The sequence below is a fragment of the Balaenoptera acutorostrata genome, chromosome 7 (assembly GCF_949987535.1).
Source record: "Balaenoptera acutorostrata chromosome 7, mBalAcu1.1, whole genome shotgun sequence".
NCBI lineage: Eukaryota > Metazoa > Chordata > Mammalia > Artiodactyla > Balaenopteridae > Balaenoptera > Balaenoptera acutorostrata.
Genome location: NC_080070.1, coordinates 28,133,277 through 28,155,756, shown reverse-complemented (window position 1 = coordinate 28,155,756; position 22,480 = coordinate 28,133,277). Strand labels below are relative to the sequence as shown.

At 38.4% G+C, this 22,480-nt stretch overlaps 1 protein-coding gene across 1 annotated transcript; it reads left to right on the top strand.

The window, feature by feature from the left end:
• Positions 1 to 702: 702 nt before the first annotated feature.
• Positions 703 to 7,307, top strand: SPAM1 (sperm adhesion molecule 1). The gene is made up of 3 exons (XM_007177217.2): positions 703 to 1,659; positions 2,140 to 2,229; positions 6,690 to 7,307. Exons 1-3 carry the CDS (start codon positions 703 to 705, stop codon positions 7,305 to 7,307), a joined length of 1,665 nt encoding a protein of 554 aa, XP_007177279.2.
• Positions 7,308 to 22,480: the final 15,173 nt, after the last annotated feature.

Here is a 22,480-nt window from a genome sequence, read left to right as displayed (position 1 = left end):
CAAACTTTTGACTTACTACCTCTGGCAGAAGTGACTTTTGCTTCCTCCTGTACCTGCCTCCCTTAAAAAAGAAAAAAAAAGTTGAAATGTCACAATTCTATGAGAGGTTTTTTCACCTTTTGGCAGACCACTAAAAAGTGGTCTTTCATGAAATAACGAACTTGAGAGGTTCAACTTGGAATTTATTTTTATTTAACAGTCTTTTGCTAAGGCATTGCTTGGTACAGCATTCTGCTCAAGTAGGAAGGCACAAGGAAAACCAGCTGCATTCACTTCTCTGCAGGTTCAATAGTGATTTGGAAAGACGAGACAAATGTCAGCTGTTATAGGATTTGTATCATACATAAGAGAAAATAATTTTATTGATTCAAACACAGGAGTCCTCCATCTTCAAACACTGAATTAGACCCCCTGCACTTAAAGTTGAGAACTTGGTAAAGCTTATGATCTCTGTTACAGAAATGTAGTGTAACAATATGTTCTACATTTCTTTTTTTTTCCCAGTTACAGATGAAGCAACTTGCAAAACATTCCTAAAACATGAAGAAGAATATTTAAATGTAAATCATCATTATACCTCTTTATCCATCAAAGTGGCTTCATTCCACTCTCTCTCTTCTGTCTTTATATCTTGCATCAAATATTAGATAAAGCAAAGTGTGTAGAAGAAGTAAGTGCTTTTCATAGTCATTCCTCTTTGTTATGGGAGTGCTAAGGCTTCAACATATCTCCTTTGGGAGCTTTGTTGGGTCCAGTGGAGCACCCCAGGCAGTGTTCACCTTCCTTCTGGTTCCATGTTGTTTGACTCTGGATTTCAGGGCACCCCCTCTTATTGCAAATATGTCTTTCCTTTGGGCCTGGAATGCCCCAACTGACCGTTGTGCTAGAAGATTTGACATGCCTCCAGATCTGAACTTCTTCTCTTTAGTAGGAAACCCCCAAAAAGGTGTGACAGGAAAATGTATTACATTATTTTATGCTGATAGACTTGGCTACTATCCTCACATAGATGAAAGAACAGGCAGAAGTGTGTATGGAGGGATCCCCCAGATGGGATCCTTAAAAAAGCATTTGGACAAAGCTAAAAAAGACATTTCCTATTACATGCCAATCAACAACGTGGGCTTGGCTGTCATTGACTGGGAAAACTGGAGGCCTACCTGGGCTAGAAACTGGAAACCTAAAGACGTTTACAGGGATCAGTCTATTGAGTTGGTTCTGCAACAAAATATACAACTTACTTTCCCAGAGGCTACCAAGATAGCGAAAGTGGAATTTGAAAAGGCAGCAAAGAGTTTCATGCAGGAGACTTTAAAATTGGGAAAATTACTTCGGCCACATCACTTATGGGGTTATTATCTTTTTCCTGACTGTTACAATCATAATTATAACCAACCTAGTTACAATGGAAGTTGCTTGGATATAGAGAAAAGAAGAAACGATGCGCTCAACTGGTTGTGGAAGGAAAGCACTGCCCTTTTCCCATCCATGTATTTGAATAGCAAGTTAAAATCTTCTCCACAAGCTGCCCTCTTTGTTCGTAATCGTGTCCAGGAAGCCATTCGGATGTCTAAAGTAGCCAATGCTAAAAGCCCACTTCCAGTTTTTGTGTATGCCCGTCCAGTTTTTACTGATGTGTCTTTTCAATTCCTTTCTCAGGTAAGAAAATCAAGGTAAGAAGGCTATGGAATATTGTTCACAAATGGTGTTTAGTGGGACTGAACATAATTTTTGAAGGGAGTGAAATTTAGCTTTTAATAACCTTTAGGAATATGCACCCAGGTAGCTCTGCATCATTATATGAATGTAAAATAAGAACATATTTCATTTTTAATGTAATCATATAATGTCTTAGCAGTCATGGAGAACTGGGTAGTATAGACAATGTATTATCTCAGTTCCTTTCTATTTTTCTTTTATGGGCCTGGTCTCTTGTCAATAGAAGTAATTAAAATAATAGCAGAAAATCTGTATTTTTGTTATAGTAGGGCAGTGGTGGCATAAAAGATAGAAATAAATAGTGGTGAAATATTTAAATAATTATTGTTGGGTCAGCATTCTTGGCTTTGGTGTTATTGTCCTATGTATAACACTTTCATTTTATTCCTCCCTGTTAACTCTTTCTATCACATTTGCCAGGGTGACCTTGTGAATACAATTGGTGAGAGCATTGCTCTAGGTGCCTCTGGAATTATAATGTGGGGAAGTCTCAACTTAAGCCTAACTAGGGTAAGTTGAATTGATAGGAAATAGATGAAATCATTTCTACTTTTAATGTTTTTGAGGATTGTTGTGGGATTGAATAATAAAATAAGCACTATGTTTGGCACAAAGTAGTAGGTGCTCAATTGATAGTGGCTAAGTCAAACTATCTTTCATTCATGTGGTTGTGTTGTAAGGCTGTTTTCCAGTGAGGAAACAGAAATTTGGTGAGATTAATTGAAATTCCCTAGGCTGCGTGGCTAAGAAGTGACAAAAACAGGACTACAATCTTGGTTTCCTTATGTGGTGTTTGGTGTTTTTTTCTACTATACCGTGCTATGTCACTTCTCAAAAGAGCTCAACTAGTCAATATGTATTCATTCATTCTTCCATTCACCCAATTACTGTTTATTAAGCACTTATTTATTTATTTATTTAGTCATTTAATGACAGTTTACCATGGGGGCCAACAACTGGGGGCAGGGTGTGGGCAGTTGGGATTTAGTTACTTTTTGAAAATATTACTAAATTGTTCAAAGTTTCCTTAAGGGAGGGGAAAAGGAATCCTTCTTTATTTTCCACAGGTTATATTTAATAGTATCTATTTTAAGTAAAATTTTAAGTAAAACTTGTTTTATTAGGAAAAATGTTGGTTTTGTTCTGTATTCATTTTCTGCTAATGCATTTTCTTCCATTCAAAAAGCCGTTAACTATCATGACCTAAACCTTTTCTCTCTTCCTTTATTTTCATCCTTTTTTAATTCTCCATATGAGGTCTTTATCCTTCACCTCTTCAATCTTCTTGACTCAAAGCATGAGTAAAACTGTCACATGGACACTGCTGAGTTGGAACTGAACTTTTCCTTCTCTGATGGATGTGGAAATATTAGTGACGTAGGTGTCATGGAGAATGTCTAATGAAGCTCTTGGCCCAGACGTCTTATCCTAGGACCTACAGAGAACAGACTTTATACTCTAAGAACAGATCTTTTGACATCTTGTCCTTCAGATAGACTAGCCATAGTTTTCCTTCATTTATAAAGGTACTTAACTTTGTGAAATTCTTTTAAGATAATCTGAGCCCTCCTACCTATTTGGTAGATTCTGTTGTCTCTGGTTTGATCAACAGTAAAGAGAACTAATAAAAAATATAAGTTCAGGGAAAGGTATATGTCCCTTTTGCAAAATCTTCTATATGTCAGAAAATTATTTAAGAATTATAATTCTCCTAAGAATATTCCTAGTTTTTATTAGTTGTTTTCTCAAACCTACAAACTCCTTTCTCAAGGATCCTGTTAATTCTACGATAGAACAATTTATAAATTCCCCATACTATTTCCTTTTTTTTAAATTTTCAGAATTGAGAACTCTATCCTTACTCTGATGAGGAATGAATCAGGCATTCTCCAATTAGTAGGATGGCATGGCATACTACTTGTCACATTTTTTTTTTAATTGCACTTTTATCTTAGATTCACGTACTTCTACCATGACTCTCAAATCACCTTCAGTATTATTCATACAGGGACAGTCCTTCAACTTTAATGTGATGATTTTCTACTTAATGACACTGCCTTGAAATTGTTCCCTGTGAACTCTGTTCTATATATTTCTGCTACTTTTCCCAATTTATGATCGTTTTGAATGTTAATTCTGTCATTATTCCTCTTTTTTCTATGTCATTTGAAATCAATAGAGTCATGGATTACTTGTGTTTCCTGATTCACTGACAACTCGAGACAACGGTAATTGCAGGTTTACTTGCAATGATTGAACTGATTTAAAACAATTGTTATCAAATGTAGGCAAACCATTTCCTTCCATTCCATCTTATTAGATCCAATGGCGTGACAGAGCCAGCTTCTACTGGTCCCAGCTCATGAGACCTGATTGTTAAATATTCAGAAATTCTGTGAACTGTTAAACACAGCCATTATTAAAAATTAAATTATAAAAGCTCAGAATAAAATTAAGTATGTTAAAAACAGAAAGTATTGATAACAAATACTCAAAATGTATCAATTATTTACTTTATTTTACTATTATCCATACTTTTGAGGTTACTTACACCTATTGTATCTGTCTAAGTGGAAATGGTATTGTGTAATGGTGTGCTACTTCACACCATACTGCCATAATGGTGGGGTAATTGATTCCCAATTCTGCACTCAGTGATGTCAGGTTGGTAGCTTAAAATTGGCCATGGTAGGAGTATTTACACCATGGATATTGACAAATGCTATAAACTAGGCTTTATCTCTTCGAGAAACAGTTTTAGATCCTTCCAAAGACTGCATCTTGTATAGGCTAATGATGCTCAAAACATTCACATCCCTTTACCCCTCTTCCTGCCTAGTTCTTGTCTCTGTAGGCAATTCCAATGTCATCTGATCTTGGTATAAATTCTCATATATCCTTGGCACCGGTGATAGTGTTGAAGAATATTGACATAGTCCCTGCCTTCATGAAGCTTACGTTAAAGTTGGAGGGATAGAAACAATATAAAACAATAAAAATATTCGATGTGATAAATTCTATGCAGAAAATTAAAATAGAGAGCTGTAAGAAAGTAGACTGGAAAGGTGTCTGAGAAGCGTCTTGTCTAATTAAAGCTGTGATCTGAATAACAAGATGGAGTCAACCATGTTAAAAATGAGAGGAAAGAGCATTCTGGGCAGAGGGAACAGTAAGTGCAGTTTGAAATGAACCTGCCACCCCTGTGAAACAATTAGTATATCTAAGGCCGAGTGGGTAAGGGAGAGTTGTACAAAAGCAAGGAGAGGTTACACCCCATCAGGCTGTATACAAGTTGAGAGAAGTTGAATTGTATAATAAACACCATGTAAAGCTATTGGAGGGTTAAGAAGAGGTTTTCTATTGGTACCATAAAAATTGCAACAAACAGTGGTTTAAACAGCAGAAAATTATTATCTTACAGTTCAGTAGTTCAGAAGTCCAATATGGATCTTAATGCTGTAAAATCAAGATGTCAGCAGGGTTGCATTCCTTTCTACAGAAAGACCCTTATTTGCTCATTTGGGTTGTTGGCAGAATTCATTTCCTTGTGTTTATAGCATCAAGATATCTATTTTCTGACTGGCTGTGGCTAAGGCGATTCCCAGCTTCAAGAGGTCACTGCATTCTTTCCCTTTTGGCCTTCTCCTCTATCTTCAAAGCCAGCAATGCCGGGTTGAGTCTCCCTTACCTTTGAATTTGTCTTCCTTCTTCCAGCTCATTTTAAAAATCCAAGCTACATTTTTAAGGACCTGTGACTGAGCCCATCCAGATAATTCAGGATAACCTCCCCGTCTCAAGATCCATACCCTTAATCATATCTGGAAAGTCCCTTTTGCCATGTAAAGTAACACAGTCACAAGTTCCGTGGGACTGGGGTATGGACATCCTTGGAAGGCCCTTGTTCTGCCTACCGCCGATGACACCACCTCAAGGAAGGCAACAGGAAGTAGATCCAAGTGGAAGCTGCTGAGGTTCCTCAACTTGCCTGCCTGCCCCCCCACCACTTCCTTTGATCTTTACTGAAGGACTAGCACGGCCAACTCACTCCATGGGACTGCTGATCATGAAAGCAAGCAACTACCTTCTACGTTCTGAGAAGGATGGAGTCCCAGTTTTAGAAAGTATCAGTTTCAAGATGAATCATTTTAGTTACTCATCACTCATACTCTGCCAAATAAGTATATCTGTAAAAGAGCTGTCATAATTCGCCCATACTTGAATTATACATAACATTTAATGTATACTCAGTTGAACCCGTTTGGTTGTTTTGAGCTAGCAATTTAGAAACCACTCTTTCCAATGCCTAAACTTGTCTGACAAATGTGATACTTATTACATTTATTTGTACTTTATATTATTTATACATTGAGGGCTAACCAATGATATGGGGCCCTGTGTTAGCCCTTTTATGTACTTTCTATCTTTTCATCTTCACAACAACCCTATGAAGTAGGTGCTATAATTATCCTTATTGTATGATGATGAAGCTGAAACACAGCCAGATGAATTAATTTGTCCAAGGTCACCCAGATAGGAAACTAAGACTTAGAACGCTTAAGAGATTCCCAAGCTCACACAGCTAGCCATTAATGGAACTGTAACTCCAATCCGGACAGATGGACTCCAGAGCCCATGCTCTAATCCCTCCACCCGCACTGTACCATTCTGCCCCTTCCATCCCCATTAGTTTATGAATTATTGAGGAAGACCGAAGCTAGGCTATACTAAATCTCAACTGGTCAATTATTTAGTGACATGAAATGGCATGTGAAACTTACAAATGTTACAAAAAACTGTTGGAATAGTCTTGCTTGTTAAAGTAAAAAAAGATAAAACATTTCCTACACTTACTGGTTCTGGGTTTTGTGTGTGTGTGTGTGTGCTTCCTTAGAAATTGCTTAATGTAGTGAATTAATTCACATATGAACCCACTTGGATGTTAATAATCTGATCTTCATATAATTTTACAGCAATCTTGCATGAACCTAGGCAATTACATGAAGACTACACTGAATCCTTACATAATCAACGTCACCTTAGCAGCCAAAATGTGTAGCCAAGCACTTTGCCAAAAGCGAGGAGTGTGTACAAGGAAATACTGGAATTCAAGCAACTATCTTCACCTGAACCCAAAGAATTTTGCTATTCAAACTGGGAAAGGTGGAAAATACACAGTACATGGGAAACCCACACTCAAAGACCTGCAACAATTTTCCAAAAAATTTTCCTGCAGTTGTTATGCCAACATCCGCTGTAAGAAGAGAGTTGATATAAAAAACATTCATACTATTAATGTATGTATTGCTGAAGATGTTTGCGTAGATGGCTTTCTAAACTTAAAACCCAGGAGTCATTCTTCTAGCTGGAAAGAGATATCTTCTACCACTTTCAGCAATATCTCATTCTCCACACCAACGGTCACAGTGTCTCCATGTGTTCCTGGGAAAGATCTCCGTGGGTGCCTCAAAGTCACGTGTTCAGTGGAAGCCCTCTCCAACAACACCCAAGGGGGCTGTCATAGTGTTAAATGGAAAAACACTTCCAGTCAGTTACATATTCAAAACAAGAAAAATGAAACAACCTATTAAAATACAAATTCAGTGCTTATTAGGCTTCCTGTCTACATTCTTTGTGTTTTTATATTTTTTACATTTTATTTTTAAATTAATTAATTATTTTTTGGCTGTGTTGGGTCTTCGTTGCTGCGCGTGGGGGGGAGCGGGGGCTACTCTTTGTTGCTGTGTGCGGGCTTCTCATTGCGGTAGTTTCTCTTGTTGAGGAGCACGGGCTGTAGGCGCACGGGCTTCAGTAGTTGTGGCTCGCGGGCTCCAGAGCACAGGCACAGTAGTTGTGGTGCACGGGCCCAGTTGCTCTGCACCACGTGGGATCTTCCCGGACCAGGGCTCGAACCCGTGTCCCGTGCATTGGCAGGCAGACTCCCAGCCCCTGCGCCACCAAGGAAGTCCCTTACATTTTTATATTTAATAGTTTCGCTAGCTTATTTTTTTAGGCAAGTGATGATACCTATATATTTAAAGTTTTATATTTGAAATGTGAACCAAAACTCATGGCCAAGAGAGTATTTTAATTTTTTGAGCAAAGATTGCTTTTTCATGATCAAATTGAACTTGGAATTATTATTGACTGATAAACAAGGAATTGTGACCAATGCCTTTAATTTTCAAAATCATAGTGAGGGCAGTGTTATTACTAAATCCATTGATACTACATTTCACTTTTGAAATTCAAAGTAGACTCTTGATAAATAAGATAGCATAGAATTTGCTTTGTAAGATGATATCCAATTTTGTATTTTCTAATTGCCATGTGTATAGCAGATATTTCACAAACTGTGAATGTGTATATACTAAGAGGTACCTATTATATTCTTGGTTCTACCAAAGACTGATTGTAAGGCCTATAATACTTAGAGGCCTAGTGTTCTTCTGATAAAAGTGAAGATTTGAATAATGCCAATTTATTGTAAGTGAATGTCTTTATAAGTAGTTTTTAATATGTAATAAAAGTGTCAAGAAAATATTAAATGCAATATCTTTTAAAATGTAATATTCTAAGCGTACTAGTCTGTCTCAAGCATGTAACTATGGCTTTTAGCTATTTCATCTTGATAATTTGTTCAAGTTGTGTTTTATAAAAAGGTAACCTTTAAAAAGTGATTAACCCATCAACTTTTGTACATGGTTTAATATGTCTTCAGAATTCATATATGAAAATTCTAATTTTCTTTTCATTCTTGATTGTCAAATTTGACAATCTTGTGTACCTAAAAATCCTTATTTTATCTAAGCATTCACATCCTTCATATAGCATTTATTGAGTGTTTATTCTTTGCCAGGCTCAATATTAAGTGTCACAGATTCAAGGTGAAGTAGCATGCTTCTTGCCATCAGTGAGTTTGTTGCATATTTGAAGAAGACAGACATCGAAAGTGGCAACTTACAACATAATGTGTGAGAAGTGCTATAATATAGTTCAGCATGCTCTGGCATACAAACAAGAATCTGAGGGTGTCAGAGAAGGATTTCAAAGATGTCATGAAAGAGATGATGTGTCTATTGCCTTGAAGGCTGAATAGCAGTTAGCTCACATGGAGACACGAGACAAAAGGAACTTCGGTAGGACAGAATACTGAGTGTGGTTTTAGAATGGTATTCAGTAGATGATGGCCAAATGATGTACTGAAGCCTTTTGTAAACCATACTAAGAAGTTTGGACTTTACAGGGAAGATGCTCCCAAACTTGTTGACCTGCTCCATTTTTTTTTCCCATGCACATATGTCACAGCATGATATATTTCTCTATTTTTACTTCCCATCACCTTCTTATAATGTAAACATCATAAGGACAGGTGTTTGGTCTGTTTTTCTTGCTGCTGTATCCACAGTGTAATGAATAGCATCTGAGACTTAGTAGGTGCCCACTAAATATTTGCTGAACAAAGAAAAGCCAATGGGGAGCCACTAAAGAATTTTAAGTGTGGGAGTTGTCATAACCACTTGGATCCTCTCAAACTAATGCTACACTTTTCCTTAGTTCTGCCCTTTTCCTTAGTTCTGCCCTTCATTCTCTGCTCCAATTATGATTCTACTGTCAAAGCCGTGTTTTCATAAGTAAGCCACAAAATGAGACAATTTGGTAATGATCTGGGAAGGATGCTACGTATGGACTAGTTTCCTTAGTATACATAAATAGCTGTCAGGTGATTGGGAGTTAGAAAGAATGGAGACAGCAAGGTGAATTGGAAAAGGCATGGATTTTGGAGTTGGACAGTTATAAGGGCAACTTCCAACATTTACTAGCTATACGAGCCTGAGAAAGGTAACTCGGCTCAGCTTCTATTCTAATAAAATGGCGATAATATATATCTTTTAGGGTTCTTGAGAGGATTGACTCATATAATACATGGAAAGAGTTAGCCTTAGAAATAACACAGTAAATGTCTGTGGGAAAGGGATGGATACGTTTTTACTGGGTATGGAAGATGTCTGTATTACTGTTGTTGGATGGAAAGTCAAAACAGTAGACCTCTGTCATGGCAGACTTGGCCATGAACCCCGTAAGAAAAGAGGCCACTAAATAGAAAAAGAGACTTGGCAGGAATATTTTGTGTAATACACAACTTTGTATATGGTTAGGTTTGCAGGGGCAAAGTTGTGTTTCCATTTAGATCAAGTATTTTTGCCAGGGATCATGCTTGTATCTGAAATACAAAGAGAATAGTACAGTATCCCTGCTCTTCATGAACTTGCACACTGGTGGGGCTGCTAGGCATGTAAACAGAAGTTGTCCATAGACGCAGCACATACATAAAGTATAAAAACTGAAGCGTTATAAGAACATAGGTTCATCTAACTAACAGAATACTAAAGGAATTGAGTAATTCAGTTTCAAAAGATATGAAATTAGTTTGTTAGATGCAGATGGCATCTCTAAACTCTCAAGTATCATACAAAACCTGTCTCCCGGGTTTCCCTGGTGGCGCAGTGGTTGAGAATCTGCCTGCCAATGCAGGGGACACGGGTTCGAGCCCTGGTCTGGGAGGATCCCACATGCCGCGGACAACTAGGCCCGTGAGCCACAACTACTGAGCCTGCGCGTCTGGAGCCTGTGCTCCGCAACAGGAGAGGCCGCAATAGTGAGAGGCCTGCGCACCGCGATGAAGAGTGGCCTCCGCTTGCTGCAACTAGGGAAAGTCCTCGCACAGAAACGAAGACGCAACACAGCCATAAATAAATAAATAAATAAATAAAAATTAAAAAAAAAAAATCTTCCAACACACAAAAGCCCAGGACCAGATGGCTTCACAGGCGAATTCTATCAAACAAAAAAAAAAAACCGAAAAAAAACCTGTCTCCCTCCCAGCAGAGGGCTCAGTTCCAAAGTTATTAGAGAGAATATGTGCTTTTATTTTTGAAAGTGAATTTGAATGGAGAATAGATATAAAATAGACCATTGGATTTATTGTATAGATATATTCAATATTGTGGGAAGTAAACAGACATTCACTAAGAGATGTTGAAAAATGATTATGTGCTAAGTAGTAATGAAGACAAAAGTGGTGTTAAAAAAAAGCTCTTGGCAGTGAACTTTGGATAAATATATCCATTTAGGAAAATTAACTGTTGGATTCTTAATCTATGCAAACATTATGCAAACACAAAAATGACTAACAGGAAAATGACAGCCCACAGGAATATATAGGACAAAATGAAAAGCAGAAGGCACGAAGAGAGAAATCTTTCCAAAATGCTGACCTTTATTTGGTAATGTAGTAGTAATTTAAAAAATTCACTTCTCAAGTTTTTTAATAAATTGGTTGCTGGCAAATTAATTGATCTTTAGAAGGCGTCTAACCCACTATTGAGGAAGAGGACAGTTAGGCACATACTACTGTTGTGTGACTAGATATTTGAGGACTGTGAGGGTATTTACTTGCCATGTAACTTCACACTGCAATGTTAGAGTGATTTCTGGCCTGTATTCTTCCCACTCCACTTCCAGATAACCTTAGGAAACACACAACCACGTGCTTGGGATCCTAGACATAGCACAATTCCTGGCACAGAATAGGTGCTCAAGAAAAAGTTGAAAAAATGTTGCAATGATTACTGAATACAATTACTATGGACTAAAAGTGAATTTGGTACATTTCTAATTCAGTTGGTTAGCTACCATTTTTTTTTTCTTTGTTGGAAGGGTATCTATTTTGAAAGCACTTCATTTAAAATTATATTTGACTTTGGAAATGCTCCCCACCACTCTTCTCTGTTTCTTTGGGTACATGTTAAAAATGATCTTACTCCTAAATTCCTGTTTAATAATAATAGTAATAATCATTTATTTTCTGCATATTTGGATGTTTTGACATCTTAAAACACCTTTCTGGCAGGGAGGGACTGCCCCTTCCAGGGTTAGCTGATTCTTAGAGATAACAAAAGACATGCTATTTGATATGGAAACTAACCAATCCAGAGTCTTACCTCCCCTATCTGGCCTCTACACACCAGGAGGCAATATTCCTCTGCCTTAAGCATCCCAAGGCCAAGTCCCAGGCAACTAGAGAGCACCTCTATAGCCCTGATGGGGTTCTGGACACACTACCCCAAATTCGGCACCTTGGTTATTGAATATTTTAAGTTGAAGGAGTTTTGAGAAAACGGCAGGAGCCGGAAGGTCACTTTAACCCCCTTCCCACCTCACCCTTCTTCCCTGAAACAGATCATAAGACCCTCATGTGAAAGGTGTCCTCTGTGGATCTGGAGGAAAGAAGCAGACTTTTCTCTGAAGACAAAGGGATGCCAAGAAGAATCAAACCAACAGGCCTTGCTAAGTTTCCCCAGTTCCCTACAATTACGTCATACTCCTTAACCTATCATCTTTCTCCCCTACTGCCCCTCTTCATCCAATCTGGAATAAAAATACACAGGTCGAACTGTTTTCTTTGGGTCTTCATATTTTTAATGAAGGCTCTGGTGTCCCATAAAACGTATATTAAATAAATTTATATGCTTTTCTTCTGTTAATCTGCCTTTGTCAGTTTAATTTTCAGACCCAACTAAGGACCCTAAGAGGGTCAAAGAGAATGTTTTCCTCCCTGCAGCTCAAAACTTGCTGAAATTATTCAAATGAGCCAGTCTTAAACTGTTCACCCTCCCCTGCCTTGCCTTCCCCAAGGAGACTCCAATAAAGGCTGCTGGCTGGCGTAGGTTCTCCCCTGCTTCTGCATCCTGTCCAAAACCTGGTGTTCCTCACGTGATCCTCTGTGTAGCCATTCAGTCACCTTTATAAATTAACACTCACAGGACAAATGAAAAAGCTTTTCCCTTTGTTAATACTTTGTTCTTCCATGATAAGTTCATACGTCTACATGTTAGCTGAAATGAACAATATGCCCATTTTAAAGTGTGTTTTCTAGACTAGTTAACTTGGAAAGGAGCATCTCTCATGGAGAGGTCGTTTTGGAGGGAACTTTTTGAATTACTATACCCAGTGAATGGCAGTTTCCTTTGAACTTGAAAAACAGTGCAATCTCAACCATGGGTCTAGGATTGATATTTCAGGACTCAGCAGCTTGCTTGTCAGTGACCCCAGCTTAGAGTAGTAAGACTCACATGATCTGTTTCACATGCAAAACTGCCAGGATTGTTTCAACACAATCATCCTGCAAAAGATACTGACGTTTTGATGACACTGAAATTTGATATGGAGTGGTTAATCACTGGAATGTGAAAACCCATCAACAAAAACCATCAATAAAATTGAGAACCTGGATAGTTCTCTTTTCTCCTCTGCTTGCCATCAGAGAGAGAGGGAAGGAAGGAGGTGGGGGATAGTGCGTGGGAGAGAAGAAAATAAAAGGAGAGAACGATAAGGAAAAAGAACTAGAATTCTTTGCATTCTGTGATTCCATTGAGGACTCTAATTTGCACAGGATTGAAAAGAACATCTGATGCAGACACAATTAGCTTTCAACTCCCTGTAAAAGCCAAGAGTGGTTGTCCTTGAATGCCCTACTTGGGCTCACCTGAACAAATGTCACTGCCTCCTCCTTCTCCCCTTGCCTCAGACTTCCTTTAAGAAGCAACAGTGATGAAGTTACAAAGCGGTAGCACTGTTTGAAATGTGCCAAATCCACAGTGGGCTATATACTTACAGGTTGTGGTACAAGTCACTAAGATTTTTAAAGTACTCCAAAGAAGACATACAGATGGCCAACAAACACATGAAAGGATGCTCAACATCACTAACCATCAGAGAAATGCAAGTCAAAACTACAGTGAGGTATCACCTCACACCAGTCCAAATGGCCATCATCAAAAAATCTACAAACAGTAAATGCTGGAGAGGGTGTGGAGAAAAGGGAACCCTCTTGCACTGTTGGTGGGAATGTAAATTGATACAGCCACTATGGAGAACACTATGGAGGTTCCTTAAAAAACTAAAAATAGAACTACCATATGACCCAGCAATCCCACTACTGGGCATATACCCTGAGAAAACCATAATTCAAAAAGAGTCATGTACCACAATGTTCACTGCAGCTCTATTTACAATAGCCAGGACATGGAAGCAACCTAAGTGCCCATTAACAGATGAATGGATAAAGAAGGTGTGGCCCATATATACAATGGAATATTACTCAGCCATAAAAAGGAACAAAATAGTGTCATTTACAGAGATGTGGATAGACCTAGAGACTGTCATACAGTCAGAAAGAAAAAAACAGATATCGTATAATATCGTTTATACGTGGAATCTAGAAAAATGGTATAGATGAACTTATTTGCAAAGCAGAAATAGAGGCAGATGTAGAGAACAAACCTACGGATACCAAGGGGGGTAAGGGGGTAGGATGAATTTGGAGATTGAAATTGACATATATACACTACTGATACTATGATAGATAGATAACTAATGAGAACCTACTGTATAGCACAGGGAACTCTACTCAGTGCTCTGTGGTGACCTAAATCGGAAGGAAATCTAAAGAAGAGTGGATATATGTATACGTATAATGGATTCACTTTTCTGTACAGCAGAAACTAACACAACATTGTAAAGCAACTATACTCCAGTAAAAATTTTAAAAAAAAAGCAAACTCTTTGAGGCATTGTATTTCCTGTGAGGAAAAAGGAACATGTTTTGTTTGTTACAGAACTTCTCTCTTTATGTCTAAACTTTGTTTAATATTTGAGTTAAGATAGAGCTGCAAAACTAACCAAGATGATTCAAAGTCTTATTTTACATTTTTAAGCTCCAATATTTTTTTTTTAATGGAAACATGTATAGTCTTATATTGGTTTAAAAATCTTTTTTATTCTTTTAAAGTTATTGCTGCTCATGGTAAAATAATACAAAGTTACACAGTGGAAAATTAAAAGTCCTCTTCCCTTACCAGAGATAACTCCTGGTTATGGTTTCTTTATATAATTCGAGAAATTTCCAGGGAGTAAGGAAGCGAATGTGTGTGTATGTTGCTAAAAGGTAAACGGAAGCATATGAACAATTTAAAGAGTTTATTTGAGCCAAAATCAATTAGAATCCAAGAGCACCAGCCTTGAAGTGTTTAGGGGCGCCCTGCCGACAGGAATCAGGGGACTTATATAGAGAAAGTGCGGAAGCAAAGAAAGGAAATATTTGATTGATTAGAGCTTAATACCTAGTTGGCTGTTTGTGATTGGTTGTCCTTAGTGTCTTGATGTTGTAACACTGAGGCACTTACAGGCTTAGATTTTTGGTTTGCTTATGTACGTTAAGAACCACCTTAGTCTAACAGCCTCCTTGTTTAATTAATTTAACAGTATATTTAGCACAAATTGGGCTATGGTCCATAATCATCTATAACGTGGTCTCCCACGTGACAATATATTTTGGGTGTCTGTCCACACCAGGACATTTTGTAATGACCACATTGTACTCCACTATACCACAACATGACAATTTTTTTAGAAAGTTCTTATTGATGGACATTTCATTTTCTGGAGATTTTTTCCCCAGCTCTATCAAAAATGTTGTAGTTAGCACCTGTGTACATGTATGTCTTGGCATGCTTTTGCCAGGATGAAATGGAATGGCTAGCACAAAGGATATATACATTTCAGCTTAGAGAGATATTGCAAAATTTTCTTCTAAAAGTTTGTTCCTATTAATGATTGTACCAACAGTGAATGGGAGGGCCAATTTTCCTTACCAACACTGGGCATTATCAAATTCTGTATTGTTCATCCATAAGTGAAAATGCCATCCTGGTTTAAGAACTTGGTTCTTACGTAGTAAAGAATATATTTTTTCATAGTTTGTTAAAGGGTATTCTTTTTTTCTTGCCAAGACTTTTTTTTTTTTTTTAAAGAATAAACCTTGTTTTGTTTCTCATGTATGCTCAAAGCCTATTTTTAGGAGATTGTTGCCATTTCTGAAAATTAAGATATACCATTTCAGATATCAACAGGTTATAATATGAAACAGGAAACCAAAGACCAGGTTTAAAAAGAACATTTTATTTCTTCTGCTTCTTATTTCTTTTTTTTCTTTTTTTTTTTTAATATTTATTTATTTATTTATTTATTTATTTATGGCTGTGTTGGGTCTTCGTTTCTGTGCGAGGGCTTTCTCTAGTTGTGGCAAGCGGGGGCCACTCTTCATCGCGGTGCGCGGGCCTCTCACTATCGCGGCCTCTCTTGTTGCGGAGCACAGGCTCCAGACGCGCAGGCTCAGTAATTGTGGCTCACGGGCCTAGTTGCTCCGTGGCATGTGGGATCCTCCCAGACCAGGGCTCGAACCCGTGTCCCCTGCATTGGCAGGCGGATTCTCAACGACTGCGCCACCAGGGAAGCCCTGCTTCTTATTTCTTAACGTGGCATTCAGCTTTGATTATCACTGTTATATTTTTAAAGTACATCGGTCACTAGGAGCTACCAATGCGTTTATCTACTGAGTCTCATTGTTTTCATGCAGCCATAAAGCCTCATAAAATTTTGGCAAATAATTATTTTATAAGAGAAATCCTTTAAAGAAAATTCTAATAGTTTTTCATGGGAAGCCCAACCCTTGGTCATAAGATATAGGGAAAGAACAAACCAATCCCAGTTTAGCCATCTGCAAATTGTTGACCTTGGGCTAGATATTTACATTCTCTAAGTTTGTTCCCTTACCTTGGAAGGCCAGCTGTTGAGAAGATTAGAGAAAATAAACAGAAATCAGCACAGTGCTTGTCATAAAAATGGTAGGCACTGGGCAGATAGTGATCATCATTTATCTGAAGCCTTTATATACTTTCCAGAGTATTCCCTCTGATAGACGACTTAGAGTTGAAATTTGAAACCTAAAATCGGTTTTAAAATTTTCAGTTTGAGGAATAGGGTAAGTAAAATGTATTTATAGTTGTTCTTTACTTAAAAGGCGTAAATATGTTTAATTTGACTGAAAACCAGAAAATGTCTATTTCTAGTACAATGTGCTATCACACGGATGCACAAATATTATCAGAAAAAAATTTATACCTTCAGATGCCTGGGATGATACACATGTAATTAGAGCCCATAAAATTTCAACACATTGTGTTAATACAACTTTGTTTACTTATTTGATTTCCAATCATTTAATTACAGCACATATTTAATAACAAACTTCAGAGTAGAAGGTAGCACATATAGTTTTATTGAAGTATAGTACTTCCCCCAGAGCAACTTACTAATCTTAGATTACACCTGTAGGGACAGGATAGGTTTGCGTTAACATACAGTTATATACTTTTTAGGGAATAAATGATTCTGAATGATTTTATTTTTCTGTAATAAGTTTTAATAAAAGACCATGGGTAGAAGAAATTTCTAGATTAATCATTTTATAAAGTAGGGAAAAAAACATTATGACTGTCATATGCAGTATACAAATATTTTCAAAAATTGCGCAGCCAAAAAGAAAAAAGATACACTTTTTGTATCCTGTAGAAAAGTTTAATCCTTGAAAGGTGGGAGTTGACTTCAGGGACTAATCATTTTAGTGATGTCTGGTCCCCGTGGACCTGGCTGGGAACAGGCCTAGCTGAAATTGTCAGTCCACTGCTTTACAACTCTTCAAAAATAAGAAGAGCTTCCAATTATTATTATTCAGCACCTAATTATGTGCTTTATATACAATGTTTGTTTATTTTTTCTTCCATATGAGGAAACTGAGCCTTAGAATAGGTCCCATAGGTACAGCTGGAATGAAGACCTGGGTGGTTTGACTGCAGGCCTGTGCACTGCACCATTACACAACGCTGACCTCCCATAAAGTTCTGAGGTGAAGTAACATCATGGCACGTAGAACTTAGAACCACTTCCAATTCCTTCTTTTTACTCTACAACAGTATCTGACCATGGGAGTCTGCCAACTGCTGAGACTTTTCTGACCATAGGGCACAGGTGATCACGGGGCACTTAATTTTTTATATATACTTTCAAAGTGTAGCTTGGATGGAGTAAAGGAGAAACTGACATTCAAAGAAAGAAAGCTTAGATAGGCTACTAGAAGTTTGCATCACATTGACCTGTCCCGGCCTCATTCACAACAAAATGGAAAGCTTCACATTTTCAGCAGTAGGTGGCAGTAGGATAACAGTGTCAATCCCCTGGGCTTCTTCAACAATAAGTCTCTATGTCCTTGAAGACGTTTGGTTCCAGCAAACAGAAATAACTAGTCACATGCTAGCCTTTTATGTCACTAGAAGAAAATCAGTCAGTTTTTCTTTCAGATAGAAAATGTGGATTAAGATGATAAAAACAGACTATACAAATAATATTGCTGGTTTGTGATTGTTCTGTAGGTTCTATGTCTTTGAAAGATGACTTTAAACAATTTTGCTTACTGATAAAACTGACTTAAAAGTGATTTTTCCCCCCCCTGCTAGTAAGAAAGTTAATTTTGTGGGTATTTTTGCAGGAAGGAAAATGGTGGGGGGGAAAGTGAGTGCTCATACCTTCCCTGTGAGTGACTGTTTTATGTATTCTTAGTAGATAAGCTGAATAATTTTTTTTAAAGGTAGACTCTAATATACTAGTTGTAAAACAGCATGGTGTGAGTGTGTGTGGGAGAGAGAAAGAGAGAGAGGGAGACAGAGAGAGAGAGAGAGTCTGGGAATTGCAGATGTGCTGGGGGAAGTAGAACTTGGTGGGAGGTGGGAGTTGAGCTTGGAAAGGTAGACAGGAGTCAGATATGAGGGATCTTCTGGGCTATGCTAATGAACACATAATTAATCCTTTAAGCAGGATTGAAATGGTCAGATTTGTATTTTAGATCTGAAGACTATTGGAGCCGGCAGGAAAACCAGTTAGAAGGCTCTATTATCTAGAGCAGAGATGATAACATTTTGAACTAGGGAAGTGTTAGGGATGGAGAGAAGAGGATAGAATTAGAAATCAATAATTGATTGCTTGTAGAGACACGGATGTAGAGAACAAACATATGGACTCCAAGGGGGGAAAGTGGGGGGGTTGGGATGAACTGGGAGATTGGGATTGACAGATATACACTAATATGTATAAAACGGATAACTAATAAGACCCTGCTGTATAAAAAATAATAATAATAAAATTTTTTAAAAAAATTGATTGCTTGGAGGTGGGAGGGTCAAGGGAAAGCAAGCAACCTAATGTGACCCCAGGTTTCTCACAGTGTCATCCACTCCTGAGAAAGGGGCACAGGAGGAGAGGAGATTTGGGGATCTCTTTTGAGTATGTTGTATCTGAGGTGACTTGCGGTACCCAGACAGCTGTTTTTTTTCTTTTTATTGAAGTTTAGTTAATTTACAATGTCTCGTTAGTTTGAGGAGTACAGCACAGTAATTCAGTTACATATATATATACATATTCTTTTAAAGATTATTTTCCCTTTTAGTTTATTGCAAAATATTGAGTATAGTTCCCTGTGCTATACAGTAGGTCTTTGTTGGTTATCTACTTTATACATAAAGTGCTTTTTTTTTAAGCCATATGATTTAGAAGTTCATGGGAGAGAGTAGAGCAGTGTTATTAACAATGAATACCAATAATAGTCAAATACAGCCTGCCTAACAGTTTGAGAAGATGGTCTCTGGAGCCAGACCACCTGAGCTTAGGCAAGTTACGTAACTTCTCTGTGCCTTAGTTTCCTCGTCTGTGGTGAGAATTAAATGAGTTGATGTATATAAAGGTTTTGGATCAGTACCTGGTCCATAGTAAACGTCAGATGCTTGTTTGTCGTATTGTTGCGACTTCTATTTTAGCTCTCATTTATGGGACACGTGCTCTGGGCCAAGCCTGTGCTCAGAGCTTATGGGCAATTTCTCATGGAATCTCCATAAGACCCTGTGACGGTAATACTGTTATTATCTGAAGAAACTCCTACCTTAAGGAAGCTGAGCAATCGTCCCAAAGGAACCTGCTGGGAAATAAAGGGAGAGCCAGGACGCAAACTCCAGCCTGAAGGACAACAGGAGTCTAAGCCCATTTAGATATTTGAAACCACGAGAGTGGGTGAAACCACCCCACGGGAGAGTGTGTAAAGGGAGAGGGACGAGGGAGCACCGACGGTCCTCCGTGGTGGGACGAGGGTAGAGCAAAGCAACTGAAAATGCGCAGCGCCGGAGGCTGGGAAGAAGCAGCTCGGCCAAGTCCAGTGAGGTAAAGCCTTCCTCATTTTCAGTCTGCTCTTACTGGCCCTCCTCTTTCTCTGCGTCTAACATTGAGCTTTTACATTTTACACTTCTCTGCGTGAAAAAAGGAACTAAATAGACACACGCTTCCTACACCAGAGGCATCAAATTCTCTAATAGATTTAATGTATGATGAAGGTACTCAGAACTTTGAACTTCAGAGCTGCTGCTCTATGTTAGGTCCTAAGAGCTTTCCCTTCCCCTAGGCAGTGGCCATAGGGATTAATAATCATATCTGCTTCTGTGCCCCAGCCTAGCGTTCCTCCAGGGTCCCCTAGCCTGGATTCTCTGTCTTTGCCTGGGGCCCCCTGAGATTTATTCTGTAGATCTGTATTAGTTTCCTAGGGCTGCTTTAACAAAGTACAACAGACTGGGTGGCTTAAACCATAGAAACTTGGGCTTCCCTAGTAGTGCAGTGGTTAAGAATCTACCTGCCAATGCAGGGGACACAGGTTCGAGCCCTGGTCCGGGAAGATCCCACATGCCATGGAGCAACTAAGCCCGTGCGCCACAACTACTGAGCTTCTGCTCTGGAGCCTGCAAGCCACAGCTGCTGAGCCCATGTGCCACAGCTACTGAAGCCTGTGCGCCTGGAGCCCGTGCTCTGCAACGAGAGAAGCCACTGCGGTGAGAAGCCCGCGGACCGCAGCAAAGAGTAGCCCCCGCTCGCTGCAACTAGAGAAAGCCTGTGAGCAGCAACGAAGAACCAATGCAGCCAAAAATAAACAAACAAATAAATAAATAAATTTATATATTAAAAAAAAAAACATAGAAACTTCTTTTCTTACAGTTCTGAAGGCTGGAAGTCCAAGAAACCAAGATTGGTTTCTTCTGAGTGCCATAAGGGAAGGATCTGTTCCAGGCCTCCCTCTTTGGCTTGTAGACAGCTGTCTCCTCTCTGTGTCTCCCATCTGTCCCTGTCTGTGTCAACATTTCCTCTTTTTAGAATGACACCAATCATATTGGATTAGGGTGCACCCTAGTGACCTCATTTTAACTTAATTACTGCTGTAAAGATCTTGTCTCCAAATAAGGTCACATTCTGAGGTCTGGGGGTGGGACTTCAACATATGAATTTTGAGAGGACATAATTCAGTCAATAACTATATCAATACCCTAATGAAGTTTACTTTAATGGTTAAAGGCTTTGACTTTGTTGAATCCAGTATAGAAATACAGTACAAGTAAAGAAACATACTCTATCCCACCATTTTGTGGTATCAACCAAAGGAAATAAATTTTCTTTTTATATCCTTCCAGTTAGATCTTCCTTCTCCAATTAATGTTACTTAATAAAGAAGCTTTCCTCCTTCTCTTGATAAGGAATAAAAATTTGCAGTCAGTTTTAAAGTTAAAATCCACAGGTAAACATGATCATTCAGCCAACTCTGTTTCCTGTGGTCAATATCCTTTAGGGAAAACCATGACTACCAATCACCAACATCACTGGGTATTAAATACAGTCACTTTCTTAGGTTCTGCAGAAAAGGCAGGTTAGAAAAATGGCCCTGACCTCAAGATATTTATAATTTCATGCTATTGTTCTTAATCTTTTTGGTATCATGGAGGCTTTGGGAATCTGGTGAAAGCTAGAGTTTCTCTTCTTGGAGATACTTACATTAAGAGTATAAGCAAAATTATGCATACAACTTATTTCATTGCATTGGATCAAAATGCTTTTTATAAAGAATTGTGCCTTTTCCATCATTTTTTTTTGCATGCAAAATGGATTTCCAGCAATATTATTTAAAAAAAATAGGAAGAAGGAAAGAAAGAAATCCAAAGTGTGCAAAGAAAATTAAAAAATAAACTTTGGGGGAGTTCCCTGGTGGTCTAGTGGTTAGGATTCGGTGTTTTCATTGCTGTGGCCTGGGTTCAATCCCTGATGGGGGAACTGAGATCCTGCAAGCCCCGGTATGGCAAGGCCAAAAAAAAAAAAAAAAAAAAAAAGGCACAAAGAAAAAACAATAAAACAAAAATCATTAAAAAACAATAAAACAGGACTTCCCTGGTGGCACAGTGGTTAAGAATCCACCTGCCAATGCAGGGGACACAGGTTCGATCCCTGGTCCAGGAAGATCCCACATGCTGCAGAGCAACTAAGCCTGTGCACCACAACTACTGAGCCTGTGTGCCACAACTACTGAAGCCCACGTGCCTAGAGCCCATGCTCTGCAACAAGAGAAGCCACTGCAATGAGAAGCCTGCGCACTGCAATGAAGAGTAGCTCCCGCTCTCCGGAACTAGAGAAAAGTCCACACACAGCAAAGAAGATCCAATGCAGCCAAAAATAAATAAATAAATAAATTTATTTAAAAAACAATAATAAAACAAAAAAATACACAAGTAAACTTTGGTTTTGCTAAAAAAATAAATTTCAATGAGAAAGCATCTGTCCCTTGGGTTAAACGAGAAGCTAAAATTACTGAGTGGTCTTTGGCCTGGCAGCACATGCACTTTCCTGTAAACTTTCTGTTTTGATGGTAACACACACTGAAAAGCTGGGTTCACAACAGCATGTGCTGCAAACACAATCAGTTCATGTTCCCAGATGACACAATGGGCTT